The following is a 20,861-nucleotide window of genomic DNA, read 5'->3' as shown; positions in this document are numbered from 1 at the left end:
CTCTCTCCACACACACAACACACACACACACACACACACACACACACACACACACACCTCTGTATCTTGCATTTTTGAACCTAGAAGTGTAACCTGGAGACTTTTTCATATCAATACATAAATAGCATATTCTCATGCTTTTGGCAGGTGTATAGTGTTCCATTCTGTAAACGTACTTAACAGAATCTACACCTAGGAAAGTTATTTTCAGTCTTTTGCACACACAGAAAAACAAAGTTGCAATGAATAACTTTGAAAATACCTCCTTTTGTACCCAGGCAGATTTATTTCTGGGATAAATTCCAGAAGTAGAATTGCTGGGTCAGAATAAAAGTAAACTTAAATGTGTAATTTTGACAAAAAACAGCATTTGTGCTATTTTATACTTATACAAACAATGCAAAAAATCCTGTATCGCTACAGTTTCTGCAACAGAGTGTATTTTCTAATGTGGTTTTGGTTGCCTATCTGATAGGTGAGAAGTAGTATCTTAGCAATTTTAATTTTTGCCAGTAGTGGAGATTGAACCCAGGACTTTGTGTCTGCTAGACAAGCTCTCTACCACTGAGCTACATCTTTAATCCTTATTAAATTTTATTTTGAGACAGAATCTCACTAAGTTGTGCATGTCATCTTTGAACTTGTGGTCCTCTTGTGGCCTTGGCCTCTGGAGGAACTGGGATTATAAGTGTGTGCCACTGTCCTGCTTAGTAATCTTTATTTTGAACTTCTCTTATTCTGAGAAAGTTTGAACATCTTTTATAATGTGTACAGGCCAGTTGTATTTTTTCCTGTATTGACTGTCTAATTTTGTCCATTGACCATATTTATATTGATTATTGGTCTTTTTCTTTTTCAATTTTTATAACCTTTATTTAATAGCAGCCAACAGGAGTAACCCCTTTGTATATGATGGAGAATTACCTATATATGCATTGCAAATATTTGCCAGTTTGTCATTTGATATTTGATACAGTATATGGTGATTTGCTTACTTTGGGTTATTTTAATTTTGGAGGTCATGGAAATCTACATCAATTAAATTTATTTTACTTTTCTTTATGGTTTCTGGATTTTGAGACATAGTTTAAAATATATTTCATCTTAAGCTTATAGGATCCTAATTTAAGATTCTTTTGCCACAGACAAGCCAATTATTTTAGTCAGCACTTTATCTCTAGAGTACGAATTAGTTCCTTAATTGTAAAACTTTGAAAAATTACCAGGCAGATAATTAACCAAGCTAATAAATTAAGACATGATCTTCTAATTAAGAGTGTCACAGGTGTGCAATCAGGAAAACATTTTCTTCTAGGTCTCTAATCCTTATTTTGGGGGTGTGGCACACAGGTGAGAAAACTCATGTGATAACCATGGCCTTTTTTTCTAGACAAGTGACTCAGATGCCACCAGCCCCATAGCATCACAGCCAAATGACAGGCATCAGGATGACAGCAGCAAAGTCCCCGGAGAAAAGCCAGGAGATTGGAAGGTGCAATCTCGAAAAAGGACTCAAACACTCCCTAACAGGAAATGTTTCTTGACATCAGCTTTTCCGAGTACCAACAGCAACAAAGTGGAGATCTTTAAAAATGAATTTTGGTCACCTTCATCAAAGGCTAAGGTAGGAGAAGGGCACAGGAGAACCATGTCTCAAGACTTACGCCATCTTTCTGACTCCCAGCGGACTTCAACCTATGATAATGTCCCTACCCTGCCAGGGTCCCATGGGGATGGAGTGGGTACACTCTCTTCCCCTACCTCTGACTTCAAGAGAGATGCTCTTGCCAGCACAAACTCTGAAACAGGGCCTGAAGGAAAGAACTCTGCAGAAGAGGAACTTGATTCTTTGCAGAAGATGGTCCAGGACCTACGGAAGCAAATAGAAACACAGAAGAAAACATATGAGGAACAGATTAAAAAGTAAGTTAATACAAAGAACCATTGGGAACTGCCAGGCTTCCACCTTTAGAAGCCATCTGGATTGTTCTCAACTGCCGAAAAAGTCACATTATAAACTTTCTACGTAAGAAAGATAGCAATATAGCCGCTGAGTCTAATACGGAAAAGGGTTAAGGTAGGGATGGGACAAGTAAATTACTGCAAACCCTACACTTTAATGAGTTATAAAAACTTAAATACCTAGCTTAAGTAGCTAAACTAACAATTTCCTAATAGCGATTCTTCATGGATCATCATACTATACTGAATTAAAAGAAAATGTTTCACATTAACATCATTCTTTGATTTCTTAAAATACTTTTTGAGTACCTCCTTTGCATCAGGCACTATGCAAAGACAGCAGTGTTCAAGACAGTACTGTGCGCTGAGCAAGATGGCACCATAAGCATTGTGCTTATAGCGTCCTCTCTTCTAGTGGGGACAAAAAGACAATATAAATAAATATGTAATCAAATATACATTATGTCAAATGGTGGAAAAGGTTTTGGGAAAAATTAAGTAGATCAGAGCTAATCAGAGAAGACTGCTTCTACTCTGTACTAGTCAACTTTCTCGTTGTTGGACAAACTACCTGACACCTACAGTTTACAGGAGGAGAGGTTTAATTTGGCTCATGGTTTCAAAAGTTTTAGTCTGTGATTAGTGGCTTCAGCACAAAAAGATTGTGGCAGAAGGGTGTGGTAGAGCAAAACAGTTTAATTCATGGCAGCTGGGAAGCAGGGCATGGGAATAGTGCCAGAAAGGAAAGGGCCAGGGAGCATGTATAGCACTCAAAGTAACACCGCCATAACCCATCCAGACACACCCAGAGTGTGCTTTGCTAATATCCTGGAAATCTCTGAAGACAATCAAGTTGACAATCCAGCTTAACTACCACACACTTTAACATGAGTGTCATTGGTAGAGTAGAGTAAAAGAAAAGAAAAGAAAAAGAAAAAAACCCAGCTGTCACAGAGGTGGCTGATCCTTCTGAATAAAACAGTCCCATGAATCCACCTGTTAGGGGGTCCCCATCTATGGCAGAAAGAGGATGATGAGCTGCTGGCAGTATCTACTGTGAGCTTTGTGCTTCAGAGACATCTTCTTATGGAACCCCTACAGCAATCCTATGAAACAGGAGAAGAAGTGTAAGCTCAGGAAGTATAAAAATGTGCCTGAAGTTCACATGACTGATCATTGGTGGATCAGCCCACTCAGATTCTACTTCTCCACTGGTATCAGGGGTCAAGATGTAGTACAGTGTCTCACTTAGGATTTTTCCAAGCCAGAGGGTATGGAGAACTTCGAGAAGGAATGAGAGGGCCAAAATGAATGAGACCAATTTTTCTTTAAGACAATGTAGGCAGGGGTAGGAAGGATTCTGAAGAGAGACTTTTATATGCAGAATAGACCAAGGCCTTTGAAGACAGAAACCAAGGCACAGATTCAAGTGGGAGCTCAGGTTTCCACATGAAAACAGGCAGGCTCTTTAGGAGCCAATAGACAGTACCCTGAAGGATGATATTCTGAATCACTTCCAGTCACATAATCTGAATGTCACACCCATCCCTAGGTTCAAATTTCTCTTTGGCTTAAAAATGGAATTTTACACCCATTCTTAAGGGCTAATTCAGCATAGTCCAAGAAGAGGCACCTGGGACTATATTAAGATTTTGGTCAGTTACAATGAAGGTTCTGGGAATTCAGAAAACCTGCAGATCTTTGGGTTGGAGCTGACAGGAAAGCTGCTACCCAAAGGGAGGTTCTCTTTTTTCCTCCAAATCTTGATCCCAAGAAAGGTTCTGATCCATGCTTTCTACTGGAACAGGGTGAGGAGGCATCATGTGCACAGAAATGTTGGAAATGTGGAATATGGACAGGGCCTCCACAGTTTTATTAGACAAGAGAGATACAAGGTGCCATAGAGTGGAAACATCTATATATTAGAGTGGTCTCTTTGTTCAAAGATTTTATTATCTGGTTGAGAATGCAAAACATAAAAAAATGAAAAACAGTAACACAAGTGATATCACAAGTTGGTACTGAATGACAAAGGAAGGGCTCAATCATACTCTGAGGATTCAAGTTTCTGGGAAGTCCCCCTGTGGGAGTAGGGACATAAATGAGAGGCATGGGTTAGAATTCACTATTGGATTTTGGAAAGGAAAAGGAACAAGAAGGTTGTGAACAAGAGTGGAGGAGTGTGAAGGAAGGGTCTAAAATTAATACCCCATTCTTTCATTTTTTTCTTTCCTTCCTTGCAGTCTTGAGAAGGAAAATTATGATGTCTGGGCTAAAGTGGTAAGGCTCAATGAAGAGTTGGAGAAGGAAAAGAAGAAGTTCGGAGCTCTGGAAATTAGCCTTCGGAATGTGGAACGCTCCCGGGAGGATGTGGAGAGGAGGAACAAGGTTTTGGAAGATGAAGTCAAAGAATTTGTCAAATCAATGAAGGAGCCCAAGACTGATCCTTGAGGGTCCTAGAAATACCACAAGGGCAACCCAAGAAAAGCTTGACTCTGCTCCTTTTCTCAGTGGTGTGTAACAACTGGAAAGGTAATTTAACTCCCTAAGAGGGAAAGGACATTTTAGGGGAAATGTCACATTGCCCAATAAGTAAATCAATGGAGTTTGCAGAGGGATGAGGATGAGGGGAAATACATCTGCACACCTATGACCACTTGTCACTGAACTCAAAGGAATTGTATTATTCCTCTGTGTCCTTGGGAAGAGTGAATGAAACCTTCCATGGTGGATAACTAGTTCCAACAGAGATGTATGAGACAGGTGATATCTCAGGACCCAGGCAGAAAGCTGGCCCAAACTTGAACCTGGGCAGAGACATTAGTTCTTTGTTTCTGAATAGAATGACTCACTCAGTCAGATGGCCTTAGGCATCTGAGGCATGGGGCAGAAAATGGTATTCAGTTCTCCAAAGCTCATCCAGGAGGACTATGATTGGGAGGCTCCACCCGCTGGTGTGGGAACCCCATTCTGCCATCCTCGTCACAATGCACATTCGTCATTCTCCAGGGGTTCTCAGACATAATATTAGATTAATACAAAGCAAGCAATAAACTGTATTTATAAAAGCAAAATTGAAGACACAATTCTATTCAAATAAAGTAATCTTAAAAACAAAAAAGAAAGAGCAAGCCTCTTGCTAATTCATACAACACCTTTGTAAGATTTAGTAAATGACATCCTTTCCTCAGAGCAGGTATACCTGTCTGAGGGGCATGTGGCTGGGTGACCAGGACGTGGGCTATATTCAAGTCCCCACTTGCCTTTCAGTGGCCTCAACTGTGTGTGGAGGGCCCAAGAACAAAGGCTTCCTACTATGTTGTGACCTCCTTAGAGACTTGTGAGTTTACGTATTGAAAGTTTTGAGAATAATATTTTTTCCATTTGCCAAAATGCAAGTGATTTCACCTTATAAAGCTACATTGGGCACTAGACAACATCTGGGAGATGAGTTTTCCCAGAAGATGGCTGACTATTCCTCTTCTAGGTCAAGCCATCTTCGCATTGGCCCCCTGGTCAGGCCTCAGAACCCCAGGAAGGTTAGTCTAGTTAGGTGATCTCTAGGTAATTTTTGACTTTTAAGTACCTTCAGTAGAAAATGTAGGCATATTTATTTATTCATGATTTACAGTCAGCCCTCTGTATTTGTGGGATCTTCATCTGTGGATTCAACAAACTTCAGATAAAAACTGTTTGGGGGAATATTGCATCTGTACTGAATGTGTGCAGACTTTTTTCTTGTCCTGATTCCCTAAACAATATAACAACTATTTACATAGCATTTACTATGTATTAAATATTATGAGTAATCTAGAGATGACTTAAAGTATACAGGAAGGAGGTGTGTGTAGGTTATATACCACTTTTTATGAGGAACTTGAGTGTCCAAAAAGTTTAGTGTCTGTATGAGATTCTGGAATTACTCTTCCACAGATATTTGAGGGATAACTATACATATGTACTACTGTATTGCTACATTATGTATCTTATAAAACACACATAATCTGAATAATGATGAAATTAAAAACAAGATGCATAGATGTTCTCTAATAGTCTTTCAACTCTGGAGGTCACCAGCCCAGTTGCCCTACAGGTATTATCTGCACCAGTTTTGTATCTTTTGTCCCATTGCTCCTATAAACTTACTTGAACTGTAGAAACCACATGGCTAAATTGGTGGTTTCCAATCTGAATCACCACAATAAGAGTTTAGTCCTTCCCAGCACATATGCCTCCTCTGTTATTACCTTTTCCCTGTTTTCTTCATCTGATTAATCTTCCCTGCCTTTGACCTTGACTTATTACCCACAGAGTGAAACATACAATCAGGAGTGTCAGTATTTCTTACTCCTGGTGCTCAGACCCTGATCCACCATCCCCAGCCCTTTGAGAACCATTTTGCTGGAGAGGGGTATGGCACAGAGCATCCTCCGAGAGGCCGACTTATAGAAGGTAGTGGTGGTGGGGTGAGGGGGAGATTTGGGGCATTATTAGGAAAATCAATAAAATATTTGATTACTGCAATCTACTTAATTACAGTCACAAACATGACACCCTTTATTGGACACCTGTTTTGTTTTGTTTTGTTTTGTTTTGTTTTTGAGACGGGGCCTCACTATGTAGTTCAGGCTGGCCTTGAGCGCACTATATAGCGCTGGCTAACTCATGGCATTCCTCTTGCCTCCACGTCCTGAGTGCTGGGATTTCAGGTGTGCACCATCATGCCTGGCTTATTGGACACCTAACTTTAGTTGATGAGTAGCTGCAGTTCTGCCAGCATATGTCCCTATCTTCTCCCACAGATGTCTCACAGACTCATTAGGCACTAAACCAGAGTCGAGTATGGAAGTGGTCAGCATCACAGCTCCACAAAGAACATATGTCTGACAGTGCAAAGAGGAGGCCCTGAAGTGTGTTTTGAAGCCAATATTCTAGGACCTTGCTAGGCTTGGCAGCTAGGGCTCAGGCCTAGTGCCACCTTTGAATCCCAACTCTCCTGGTCTGAGAATGCTTCTAGCTCTATCCCTTCCATTAGTGATGTGAGAAGCAGAGCAGCCCTTCCAGCTTCAGAACACTGGGCAATCAAGGAAAGAATCTGGCTTTCTTAAGGTGCCATTCTTTGGTCATATGCCACCCTCCACAAAACACAAACACAGGGTTCTTCCAGGACTGTTGATCCTTTTGACTCCAAAGGGACCCAGGGAACATCAGGAGTCTGATGCCACTGTACTCAGTGCCTCAAAAGGATAAGCATGAGATGCATGGCAGGGTCACTCTAGGCCTTGCCTGAGCCGAGGTCCAGTTTCTGGTAGGAGGTACTGTAGATTGATCTATGTCAGGTGTTCTGTTGGACCCAGGAACTCGCATTTTTATTTTCTAAACCACTGGATGGACAGGACTGCACGAAATCTGTCTCCCTTGCCCCTTTCCACCTTCTCCTGCTGTGCCCACTCACGTACTAAAAACACACAAAGGCCTCCAACATGTACTTTAACTCCTTGCCCTCTTCCCTGAAACACTTCTTTTCCCTCGAAGTCTTGAAGATGGCACATATCAGGACTCATTTCTCTGAAGTGTAAGGCAGAATTGGTGCCTTTCCAGTGTGCTTATGTAATGTATGAGAAAAATTTATACCAGGGAATCGTCTGGGATGATTCCCTCTAAGTAGATTTTTGAGGCCCAAAGAGACCAAGTGTGGCATTGCAGCACAGAGCCTGCTGCATAGGATGTAAGCAATAAACATTATTGTTGTTTCTTTGGACCAACTTCCTTAAGCTCTGCTCAGAAAAGCAAGAAGCAGGAAACTCCAAAGCAGCCAAAGACTACTGAAAGGGACAGGACAAGGAGTGCACAACAACTGCTGGCTGGGCTCCACAGGCTGGGAACGGGAAGATGTGTGCACATTGACATCGAGTAAACTTCCACATTTCACCACTTCCTGTGCAGATACCAGCAGGGAGCAATCCATGTGCTTGCTGGAGAGAAGAGAGAACAGTCCTGCAATTAAAACAGGCTGTCTTTACAAGAATCATATGGAAGCCTTCATCCTGCCTGAGGAAGCGGGGAAGAGGGAGGCCCGAGAATGAAACTGCAGCTGCATTAGCCCAGGTCACATTTGGTCAGTAGAAGAAAGAACTGGAGCTGCAGGGCTTGTGGCTCAGAAGATTTTCCAGGGTAAACTCAGATAAAGAATGAACAGAATACCCACAAGGATGTGTAATGATTCTATTTTCTCTGATACTGTCTTAGAATCATAGGACGATAGAACTGGAAGAAATTTTGAATGTATGTAATCCAAACTGTTTATTTAACAGACAGGCAAATTGAGGCCTCAAGACATAAACTGAATAGCTAGTGTTCCCACAGCAATAAGAAAGAAGACTAAAGGAGATGATTTTCAAAGGGTCCTCTAGCTCACCAATCAAAGATTCTTGTGATTCTTAGCTTCTTTCCAAGGGTTCTTTCTCCAAAATTGCAGCCAAACTGCAACTTTGACTCACAATCAAGACCTGCCTAAGAAAATGCCATTGTTTCACTTGCTTTCTATTACTGATATTGCTCTAAAACAGTGGCTCTCAGTCTTGGCTACATGGTAGAATCACTTTAGGACCTTAAACAAAATTCTGATGCTCATATTCTACCCCGCATCAACTGAATCAGAATCTTTTCAGGTGGGCCCTAAGAATTGATGTTTTTTAAAAATTTCACTTGATACTAATGCACAACCAGGATTGTTAAACACTGTTCTAAAACTATGAAGTTTGGCTCTCATCATGACTAGTGATTATATTAATCTACCAGCTTCCTTCCAATAAAACAATTTTATTCTCTGGTCATCCTTTAATAATGGTTTATCATATACTCATTCATTTAGGATAAAGCATGCCTAAGAGATAAAGAATGGATTTATTACATACCCATTTTCAGATGGTGAAAACTCACCTAAAAGAGATTTCAAAAAATCTCACTGTAACAGTAACTTAGTCACAGACAAATCCAAGGATTTTGAGATCCTCTCAACTTACTTGAAAGGTTGACTTTCTACCTAGGCAAACAAGGTAAGCACTTGAAGGTCTGATTTTAAGACTCCTAAGAATATCTCTGATTAAAACCATCTCCCTTTCAGACTCAGGTTAGATCAAGAAACCCCTGCTAGTAGCCCTCACAAATGTGATTTTACCGGCAGACAACTGTGAGGCCTCCATCAATCATCTATATTACCTTTTTATCAGTTGTCTGATTCCTAGCAGAGAGCTGTGAAATGAAGAAATGTGTGCCTGCCTGGATAAGATATGTTATGGGTGAAGGAATAGGAATAAATCACATCAAGGATGGGATGTGACCAAGGAATACTGCAGTGTGGGCCATGACCACCTGGGATGGGGTGAGGATCAGAGATAGGCGACAGGAGAATTCAGACTGCAGGACAGAGAAAAGCCAGTTTGCCCCCAAGAGTGCCTGATAGCTGGTTGAAGTTGGCATTTTGACTTCCCCTCTGTCTTCTGTTCTCCTCTTTATTGTTAAGTTCCCAGTCCTGCCAAAGCTCACCACACTAAACGCATCCTGGATCCCCTTGACACCAGTCCCAGCATAACAATAACTACCATTAAGAGCTGCAGATGTTTTTTGCTCTCCACTGAGATCTGTGCTGAGCATTTTGTATATCATCTCCTTTAGCTCTCAGACTAACTTTTTTTTTTTTTTTTTTCTGGTACTGGGGATCGAACTCAGGTCCTTGCCCTTGCGATGCAGGCAGTGGAACCACTGAGCTAAATCCCCAGCCCTCAGACTAACTTTTAAAAATTGCAACCAAACCTGTTTTGCTGAGGTTTTAATGCAGTAGAGCTAGGAACAGAAGTGGGCCTGTCTGTGTGATGCTTTATTGGCCATGCTTTCATGTAGGGAAGAGGTGCAGTATCAAAACTACATCTTAGGAATGAAGAAGTAAGATAAAATTTCCACATGCTACTACTTGGATTTCGAATGCCCCCCCTCCACAAAGCCCATGTATTGAAGGCTTCATCTCTAGCCTGTGGCACTCCTGGGAGGTGGTGGGATCTCTAACAAGTGGACTTTAGCTGAAGGAAGTCAGGTCGTTGGGGGCATGACCTTGCAGGGAATATTGGAACCATGGCCCACCTCTGCCTTTCTGTTTTTGCTTCTCAGCCACCATGATTTGAGCAGCTTCCTCTACCATATACTCCATTATAATGAACAGTCTTAACATACATCCAGATCAACATGACCAAGTAACCATTGACTGAAACATCTAAAACTGTGAGCCATAATGAAACATTCCTCTTTTTAAGTTGATTGTCACAGGTATTTTGTTATAGTAACACAAAACTAAGATACCAAGAACATGTTCTATTCAAAGAGAACCCCGACAAGAGTTTAGGAAAGAACCACTAATTGTGACTTCTCTGATTCAACATCAAGATAGAGACATACTTGCAGACAGAAGCCTTCCCCATTGCCTTGAGTCACACTGACCTGCTTGGGCTGGATGGCCAGGAGGCTGAATGTCTCCTGACCCTTTCCTGGAGGCGTCATGCATCATCCCATGCATCAGCTCCACCCTCAAAAGGCCTATTGGGAATACTCTGGGATTAGGGTCTCCTTGGAGTCTCTGGTTCCATGTGGCTAAGGACCTCCATGTCAAACTTCCTTATTTATTCTCAACCCTTCTTTCCACCTAGAAACTTGTTCTGCTTCCTTGTGTCTAGGAGGGCCCTCAAGTGGAGTGGACTGAAAAATGTATTGCCAGGAGAGATTTAAAGGAGAAAAACACCTCTTCATGTTCCCCAGTGTGAACGGTGTGTCATTATTGGAGGAAATAGGGTCACATATTCCCATCCCTTCCTCATTTTGAGATGTGTCAAGTTAAATATAGGCTCTGTCCTTTGGAAGTTTATAGCGTAAGATAGCCTGTCCCAACTGGAGGTTTGTAGCTTCCAGATGCAGTACACTGGAATGTCTTCAGCCTATTTCACATGGTCCAGATGTTTTCAAAACACTCCTGGTAGATAAGCAAGCAGAGAAAACATTGCCATGTGACTGCTTTGAGGCAGGGCCCATCTATATGCATTGACAAGGATTTGCCCTCTGCTTCTTGTATTTTATCATTGCCAACTTTCTGGAAAGGATACAAAGCCCTTACTTGTTTTAGAAGTCACTCATTCCCAAGCTGTGAAAGAGAGTAATGGTTTGCAACTGCACCACTTTTAAGAAATGTGGGGGTGAGCACATGGCCCAGTTCAGCTGAACTGGGGCAGGATGCTAGACATATTCTGCAAGACATATTCAAGACATATTGAACCTGATCCCCAGGAAGCAGGTGGTCTGGGTTAGGTACTAGATCTAGTTAAGAGCTGGATACAGTCTTCCCTTGGTGTTTTCAGAGGACTAGTGCCAGCATCCCTTCCAGATTCCAACATCCATGGATACCCAAGTCCTTTCTATATAACACCTTAGTATTTGTATATAATCTACAAATCATCTGTAGGTTATTTATAATGCATAATACAATGTAAATGCTATGTAAGCTGTTGTTATACTGTATTGTTTGAGGAATAATAAGAAAATGTACACATATTCAGTTACAAGTGCAATATTTTTGTATTATTTTCTATCTGTGGCTGGTTGGACCTGTGAAATCCGAACCTGTAGATACAGAGGACTAAGCTATATTAGCTTTAATGAAAAAACAACTGCAACTGGTAAAGGCCTTCACCATGTTGTCATATTGATTTTACTCACTTTTTTAAATGCTGGCTATTATGCAAAACCAACCCTTAGAATTGGAGCTATTACTTTTAAAATCTCATATAGCATTTCATATTATGAGGACCAATTCTGTGAATATCAGTGGTTTGGCTTGCTGTTCATGTTTCAATTGCTCTTCTGAAAGAATCACAATATATTCCTCAAAGAATTTGAGGTAATGGGAGAAATGAATATATGAAAATCATACAGCATTCAACTGTTGCTATGCTAATCTTGAAACAGCAGCTGTCTACACAGAGATAATCTGAGTAGTGGTCCCAATTATTTTTTTTTCCTTTGTGCAAGAAAATTGCACCCAAGGTGTAGTAAAATGTCACAACAATGATTCTTGTTCCTACAGTTAATGGCAATTTAGAAGAGCTACACTTGACTAGGGCTATTTTTAAAAAGCACAATTATTGAACATTTTGACACTCTTTATTCTAGAACAACTGTCCAGTTTGGTCGATTCAATTACATGGTAAATTTATTCATTATAGAGAATCATCAATCTTGTTTTGTTTTGGCATGGTGGTGGTGGTGGTGGGTGTGTGTGTGTGTGTGTGTGTGTGTGTGTGTTTACACCATTGAAGAAGACTCAGGCTTTCTCTTTTTTCACAGAGAATTTTTTTTCAAGGCATATTTCAGTCACACAGAGTCCAGACCTCAGTATATTTGCACACAGAAGGTCTGGTGCTTGCTGAAGTTTGTGAGCCAGCACATGTACCACAGCTCCTGCTGCTCTCACAAGGGGGCAGCAGCCCAGTTAATCGCCTCTAGCTCTTGTCTGCCTAGCGAGAACACACTATCCATGTTTTCAGTACATGTCTCTAGCTCTGGATTAAGTTTGTACGCCCTGAAGATTGGGTAATTACTTAGAGAAGTGTTTCCCCAAAGCTTGTTCTTGAAACTATTCTCTTTGTAAGGAAAAATTCTTTGAAGAGTAGATTCCATGGCCAAATAAGCTCATGAAACCTTGTACCGTCCCAAGACTCCAAGACTCACAAGGCAGCAGCTTCATCATATTTGAAGTCTAATTCTTAAGCATATCACATGACAATCACCTGTTGTCAAAATTACCTTGGAAGCCGGGGATTTAGCTCAGTGGTTTCGCTGCGTGCTGTGCAAGCGGAAGGACCCAAGTTCGAACCCCAGTACCAAAAAAAAGAAAAAAAAAAAGAAAGCAAAATTACCTTGGAAAATCCCCCAACATCACGTATAAGGTTCATAATTCATACCTATATATATCCTGTCCACTAAGATACAATGCTAAAGTAAAGTAAATGATGAAAGCGAGACTATAAGCCACTGAACTGGCCCTAGTGATTGCAATCACCATTTTTTGACCCCCTGCTTAAATTGATATTTTTATTTTTCATCTAGTGCATAGTTTAATTCATATAATATATATGTCTATGCAAAATTGAAATTAATAATTATTGTAATAGAAATCACAGTAATAGTTGCTAAGATTTATTGGGTGCTGACTGTGCCTGCCACAGTTCTGAGCACTTTATTTATAGTAGCTGGTTTAATCCAAACAACCTCCAGGACGTACATACAAGTACCATGACTTGCTCTGCTGTGCTCCTACCTTTGGCAATAGTGACTCTGCAAATTGTCCTGCACTCAGTGAAAATGTCCTTCTGGTAGCTTCTGGGGATGAGCATGGAGCCAGGGCAGGTTTAGTGCAAGGTTAATGCTTCAGAGAATCTCCAGTAATTGGGTATTGATTACCTGACAAACTGGTTTTTTGACAAATGAGTCTTCTTTTACATATGAATAACCAACCTTGGCCAACTTGAAATCCAGATTTACAGGAAACCATAAGAAAGTGCATCACTGAAGTTCCCACCTGACAGGAAGAGAGGTGAACAGTCAGGGCAGAGCCACTTCCTGAGCTGCTGAACTGAACAGCACAATGAGGAGGGGAACCCAGCAGTGAGAAACCCACAGAGAGATCAGAGGGACATTGCAGGCAGAGGACACTGCTATTTGTAACTGGGGTGGGGTGAAGGCCTAAGTTCCTTAAGGGGCAGGTTCAGCACTACAGGGCCAGGGAAAGGGCAAGGTCAGCCCAGCTTGCATTCTGCTTTCCATACCCTGGGCCTGCTGCTCACCCAGGAAAAGGGTCTCCTCCACACCAAGGGTGTCACAGCTCATGAAGCCCAGCATCTGCAGGGCTGCGTCAGCTGAAAGTGGGCAGTTTTCAGTTCACCTGAGAAGCTTTATGGGGTCCCTCAGGACTCTCCAACAGGGAGCCTCAGTGGAGCAGAAATGGCACGGTGATAGCCAGAGAATGAAAGAAGTGCAGGTGCAGCAGTCGTCTGCAGGAATTAGAGAAATACTCGGTGACAAAAGGGTTTCTGGATTCTTAGATCTCAAGAGATTTTCCAAGAAGTCCACCTTAAGACACCTCTTTATTAGTAATGAAGCCATTATTATCACTTAGCATAGATGGAAAGACTTTTCTGTAGATAAAGAAGTCAAAATCCAAAAGATTTAGGAATGGAATCATTAGGCTGCAAATTTAGAAGTACAGACTTTGATGTGAAAATGACTTCCTTTTTCTAGTCTAGTTGATACGTGGGTACTACCTCAGGAAAACTGTTCTAAGATTTGATGAGTTTGTCTCCTTCAAGGTGTGCTGTACATCTAATTGAGTAGTCACACCACTCCGCCTCATAATCTTTGCCTGCCAGCTACACAAGTTCAGATGCCTTCATTCAGTGTACCAGGTATTTAGAGACTATTCAGTCCTGTGGCTCTTTTGTAGAACCTGCACCCATGTTCATGCTCTCTTTGTCCCCAAGTTACCATGGTTTCTGCCAGCTTAGCTCAACATGTTATTTAGCCCCAGCTTTGTTTTCTTCCTTTGGGACCCTGGGACAAATATCAAGACAGTGCTATTGCAGAAATCAGCACTGGGATGCTCTAAGAACTTCTCTTCTGTGTACATTTCCCTGCCATTATTTAACAGCAGTTTAAGTGTCAGTCATGATCACCCTGAGGCACATCACTTTCCTCACCAGTAAAACTGAGATATTGGCAATATCTGGTCAATTCACCACACAAAACAGTTTTTAGGACAAAATAGACTTGTGCTAGTGAAAGGGCCGTAGGAGGCGAGCTATTCACAGGAAGAGTCAGATATATTATACTCCAAGGCCTCCGGGATAAGGAATTGTTCTTATAGCAGACTGTATGCCCCATTGCACTGAATGTCACACTGCACACAGTGAGACCTGCCACCATGCAGTGGTATCTCCCAGCAGGGCAGAAATTCCCAGCTGCTCTGAGTACCAGGAACTCAGGATGAGGGTCTGCCCCGCATTGAAGGCATCTGGATGTCTGAAGCAAACCAAGAAAATGTGCTGTCTTGGCACAGAAAGCTCCTACAGGAAGATTCAAGTCTTTGCCCCAGTGCATACACGACAAGCTTCGGGTACAGCCATGTGCTTACCCAGTACCCAGCACCTAAGAGACCCAGAGCCTCCATTTTCTTCCAGGACCTGTGTTCACACCAGAGCTCTTGGGGTGAGGAAACACCCGGAGGAGGTGTGGAAGCCAGGCTCATATTTGCAGCCGGAAGCCTCATGAAGTGATCTGAATGTGTGTAGAAAGCACTCTTCACTAAAATAATTTCTCTTCCAAAATGTTCTTTTAAAGCCTTTTTGCAAGCTGTGTGAATAATTAATACCTTCCATTTACATAAGGACTTCAGAGTGAAAATTACATAAATCGAAATCCCATTTTTACTGTAGTCACCAGTATCACTTTGAATTCTGCATCACCTTCTTTAAAACTGTCTGAAAAACTCCCAACCTTGAATGTTTCTTAGGGCTGCCATAGTAAAGCACCACAGGCTAGGAGGCTGGGACAACAGGTTTATTCTCTCAATTTCTGAAGGCTAAACACCCAAGATCAGGTGCAGGAAAGGTGAGTTTCTCCTGAGGCCTCTCTCCTTGCTCACAATGGCCGACTTCTCCCCATCTTCACATGGCCTTTTCTCTGTGTGCGTCTGTGTCCCAGGCTTCTCTTCCTATAAGGACACCAGCCACCTTAAGGAACTCATTTTAACCTAATCACTTCTGTAAAAAAAGTTTCCATCTCCAAATAGTCACATTCTGAGTTACTGGGATCACTTCCTCATATGAACTTTATGGGTCACAACTCAGCCTATTGTGCCCAGTAACTAGTTTAGTACTGTCACTTGGTTCTTTGATAGAAAGGGGTCCTCCTCATCTTTCAGAATCTCCTCTGCCAATCAGTAACAGCCTCCTTTTTTATTATTAGAAACCACAGGTAATTAGTGCATTTTGTTTTTCATTTTCTACCACAGGTGACGAATATGATCAGAACTCTGAAGTCTTGCTGGCCCATATATGTAGTGAGAGGGACACTGGATAAGGGTCAGAAATCTTTTAATTGTAATGTTCAGCAGTTTTTATTGTGAAATCATTTTTAAGCTGTTATTAATAATGTTGTTATTAGTCTGGTGTGATGAGGCAGTATTTAACTTGACTCAGGAACCCTGAATGGATGGCCTTATAGTCACCCAGCCTTTATTGTGATAGTTTTTTGTTTGTTTACTTTTTGTTTACAGTATGTTAGTAGTACACAATATGAGATTAATTGTGGGGAATTGGTACATGCACTTAACATATCTTGATCATTTCAATCCCATTACTCCCTCTCCTACTCCTCTCCCTTCCACTCACTGTCCCCCTCCCCAAAAGTCTACCTTCTAGTTTCCTTTCATTGATCTTTTAATTTATTTATTTACTAATTTTTATGGCTTCCAATATAAGAGAAATCATGTGATACTTAGCTTTTCGAGTCTGCCTTGTTTCTCAACATGATGGTCTTCAGTTTCATTCATTTTTCTGCAAATGACATATTTTCATTCTTCTTTATGGCTGAATAATATTCTGTTATGCATATATAGCACATTTTCTTTATCCATTCATGTGTTGATGCGCATTGAGGCTGTTCCCACAGCTTAGCTATTGAAGCACATTCTTATTAATCTTCAGATTTTCCCCCAAAACAACTGGATCCCTCAGGGATCTGGGCTAGACTTTGAGGCAGTACAGGAACCCATTGCACCTGGGCTCTAGGGAGATCTGTAGCCTACACCCCAGGAAGGCTGACCAACTTCTTTGTCCCTTCCTGCTGGGCTCTCCCAACTCAACATTCAGAAGGAGACCTGGGGAAAAGCATCACTGAGGAAAGGAGAGAAAGAGTGTTTTTCTTAATCCTTTGTGCAGAGCTTTTCTAGGCCATTCACTCCAGATCTCCCCCACCATTCTACCTGTCTCCATGATGGCAAAGGGAGGGAAAAATAAATCCATGTGTATGTATGTGTGTTTGGGTTCGCACACATGCATGTGTATGTGAATGAAAAATTCACATCTTTTGATTCTGAACAATTCTCTGAAGAAGACAAAAATAGGTGAATGGGGGAAGGTGATGATAGGAATGAACTGTTCTCAGACTTCCCTCTCAGCAGCTGAGGCTTTGGGATCAACAACAGAGACTTTCACAAAGGCTTATTCCTCAAGAGTCCACGAAACGCTGCCAGCATTAGGAGAAATGTTCCCATAAAGGTAAAGATGGCATTTTTGGACGCTTCTTATGGACTACAGCTGTGGGTGTTAATGCCAATGTAAGAGTAGAAACAGATGCCAGAACAATGTTGGTGGTCCACTCTGACCACTAGTGGGAGCTCTAGGTTCATGCCTATTCATCAACCCAAAGATTACAAGACCAGGGGAGAATATTTTGATGGAGCTTGGAACCGGATGATGAGAGAATATTGTCTAAGCTCTCCCCTACAATTTTATCTTGCTTTAAAAGTAAAAATAAGAGTTTACTCATGACACAGTACTTAGGAGGCAGCGTTTCATATCGCAGATTTCACTTCCAACTCCTCAGAATATTCATTTCTTTGGCTTAAAGGAGAGGCAGGACAGGAAGCCAAGAACCCAGGCAACTAGAGAAAGGGGGTGAAGGGAGCGCTACTGGGTCTACATGGGGAGCAGCCAGCGGTCTGTTAGTCCCATATGGATTCTCAAGGACATCAGGGACAAACAGAGAGCCCAAATTTCAGTTGTCTGTACCACACAGGTACAGCAGGGCTTTCTGGTAGTCACCCTTTGTGTCTTGCTGGATGTAGTAGTACAAGGACTTGCCATACTTCCTCTTGAACTCAGACCTAATTTTCAGCATGTCCACTTTATAGTGGAAGACCATGATTCTTTTCAGGGCCTTATCTTGAGTTCCGTTGCCCTTCATGGAGTCATGCAGCTGGTCAGCCAAGTGCAGGGGCTTGTTCTGGATGCACTGCACCAGGTTCAGAAAAGAATTTTCCAGGTCTCCTTTGACTTCCTTCTTGATACTCTCCAACATGTCATAAGGGCTGCAGCTTTGTGTCTATCAAATACTTTCCACAGATGGCACATGTTCCACTCAGTCATGATGCTAATCCACTTGGGAACATCCATTCTTTTCCTCTTCACACTGGCACTGTAGAGCTCCCAGGCATCTTGGTCAATGAGCTCATAATCAATGACAGAGTCATCCTCTGCACTTCTACCCTTGGCGAGGGCAACCATCAGCTTGTGGAAGTCATCAGACATAGCAGAAATGATAGCCTTCTCTAGATTGGTCTTACACATTTCCTTGTAGACTCTGGCAATTTCCTGCAGCCCCTGGTTGGTTCTTGAGCAGATGATCTCAATGAGAGAGTCCTAGTCAGTCCCCAGCCTCTTCATGAAGGCTTTTAGCTCAGAAGTGTCAAACTGAGTAGGTGTCTTCAGTAGGCCCCAAATCACCATCATTTGGTGGCCAGATAAGGCTGGCTTCAGCGCTGATGTGAGTTCCTTTTTGGTCCTCCTCTGGTAAGTCAAGGCAATGTCCTGTCTCTGTGGATTGTTGCGGTTGGTCAGAATGTTGACGATGGTGACTCTATCCACACCTTTGGTCTTGATGGCAGTCTCTATGTTCAGGGGATCCCGCTCAGCGTCAAAGTTGGTATAGGCTTTGACAGATCCATTTGCACTTGAGGGCATCAAGTGATCACCCTGCAACCTGAGCTTGCACAGAATTTCGTCAACAGTGGACATTTTGAAAGAAGCTAGGCCACACCAAGTGATTGACCCCAAGGTCACTTTGCTGCGAGTGACCCCGAGGCTGAGAGCCTACCATTTTATCTTTTGGGTCCTATGACTCCATACTTCAGTTTGACAAGAGAGGCCTGGGCCTATGCTTACCTTTTCAGTACCTCAAACATTGCCAGGTTTGAAGACCAGGGATCTGGACATGAAGATGGTGGCCTGGGGTACAGAGACCCAGGAAGCCAGGCAGCCTGGGTCCAAGTGAGAAGCTTCAGTCTGCCTGGGACCTGGACAAATGTATCTATGCATTTTAGACCCAGGCATCTAGCCTGGCCCCACTCCTAAGTTTTATAGCAGAACCTTTGTTGAAACAATAAAATGATCTTTCTTGAAGAAATCTCTCTAAATATCTTCCTTGAAAACCAAGCTGATGTAACATGTAGGGCTCCTGTACCCCAGCGAGATGCCTCTCATTGAGGTGAATGTTGTTATTTTTAATTCCACAACTTGGGACTTATTAATTGTCTTCCCCATCCAAGTTATTGTCCTCATCCAAGGACAGTGCTGAGAACAATTGTAGGGTTGCTTCTGCCAAAGGAAACACCTGCTGAAAACCAAATGAGGATAGATTCTTCTCTTAGTCCTGAGAATAAGACCCAGCTGACAACACACTGTTGTCATTTCACTACATTTATGTTCATTTCACTACATTTATGTTCATTTGTTATAATGCATTTATTAGGAAGATTATTTTATTAATGTCAGTCACATTTACTAACCTGTAAGACTCTTGAGCACAGACCAGGTCTGTCTGCATCATTTCACCAGAGTTCTTGGCACACAGAAAATTGACTAGACTACCACTTCCCAAACTGTTCCAATGCACCCCACATCAGCAGTTGCAGCAAACTCACAATGGCACCATGACGTTTTACACTGCTGAGGGAAACACAGTGACTGTTGGCATCCATGGAAACCCAGAGCTGACTAACAGCTTGAGGTAGTCTGCACCTTCAAAACTTGTATTAGTCACTTTCCCATTGCTGGGACAAAATACCTGACACCCAGCACTTAAAGGAGGAAAGTTTGTTCTGGCTCAGTTTCAGTAGGTTCAGTCCATGGTTGGCTGGCTCCTAAGCAGAAACACTATGGCAGAATAGCAAAACAGGAGAAAGAAGCTCAACCCATGGCAGCCAGGAAGCAGAGAAAGAAGGGAGGAGCCAGGGAAGAGATGCCCCTCCAGTGTCCCACCCCTTCTGACCAGGCCCTGTCTCTACATGTGAGATTTTTGAGAGGCATTTTAGATCTAAACCACAACATAACTAGATTTTCTGCACTCTTCCCAATAACATCAAATCTTTTAAAGCTGGGGTTTTTGCTGGTGAGGTTATAAAAAGCAAGCATCGCACACAAATCAACATGGAACAAGAAACAAAAATGGTGGTGTCCAGTCTGATTTCAAGGTCTAAGAAATCATACAGTACCCAACCAGGGTACATATCCCATTAGCATTTACAAATGAAAATTTTAAAGCATTGCTTTTTATAATCTGAGTGTATATTTTTTAAAGCAGATACTATGTTATTAAGACATAAATGCTTACTAAATTTTTGGACTTTACCTAATAAACCATACAGGTGGGTATTTATTTTGGGCCAGAGGCATCATGAAATGCTAAGAAACTGAGGCAACTGAACTAAGAAGATTTTGAAATTTCTGACTTACTCAATATTTGTTAATTGACTTGTAGACTCGGGATCAGATGCTTTGAGTATGTGCCCAGTCACTTTACCCACAAAATAATTCAAAGGAACAGAGATGCATCTTTGGAGAAAAAGTATTACTGCAAGTCCTTTTTGCCTTACAGAGAAGAGATCTCACCATTGACTTCTCTTTCTAAACACTATTTTTTGAACACTTGTATTAGCCAGGCTCTAAGATTTTATTTATTTATCTATAACATAACCTCACTTAACCCTCCCATGAACATTTTAGAAGATGACTCTTCATATTTAT

The 20,861-nt window shown here is 41.8% G+C and overlaps 1 protein-coding gene and 1 pseudogene across 2 annotated transcripts in view; one reads left to right on the top strand and one right to left on the bottom strand.

Annotated features, from left to right (window-relative positions):
* Arhgap25 (Rho GTPase activating protein 25) overlaps positions 1–8,796 on the top strand; it is a 75,840-nt gene extending 67,044 nt beyond the window's left edge. For both annotated transcript variants that reach the window (XM_004849936.3, XM_087216269.1), the window contains 2 exons: positions 1,391–1,923; positions 4,206–8,796. In XM_004849936.3, the coding sequence (XP_004849993.1) occupies positions 1,391–1,923; positions 4,206–4,413 (741 nt within the window). In that variant the 3' untranslated portion in view covers positions 4,414–8,796. The remainder of the gene's footprint in view (positions 1–1,390; positions 1,924–4,205) is intronic.
* An 8,926-nt stretch (positions 8,797–17,722) lies between these two features.
* Positions 17,723–18,854, bottom strand: LOC101702893 (annexin A2 pseudogene; annotated as a pseudogene).
* Between the last annotated feature and the right edge of the window lie 2,007 nt (positions 18,855–20,861).

Source organism: Heterocephalus glaber, unplaced genomic scaffold (assembly GCF_053883595.1).
Source record: "Heterocephalus glaber isolate CG9 unplaced genomic scaffold, H.glaber_assembly_v1.0 deba00001457, whole genome shotgun sequence".
NCBI classification, from domain to species: domain Eukaryota; kingdom Metazoa; phylum Chordata; class Mammalia; order Rodentia; family Bathyergidae; genus Heterocephalus; species Heterocephalus glaber.
This window is presented reverse-complemented; position numbering and strand designations above follow the sequence as displayed.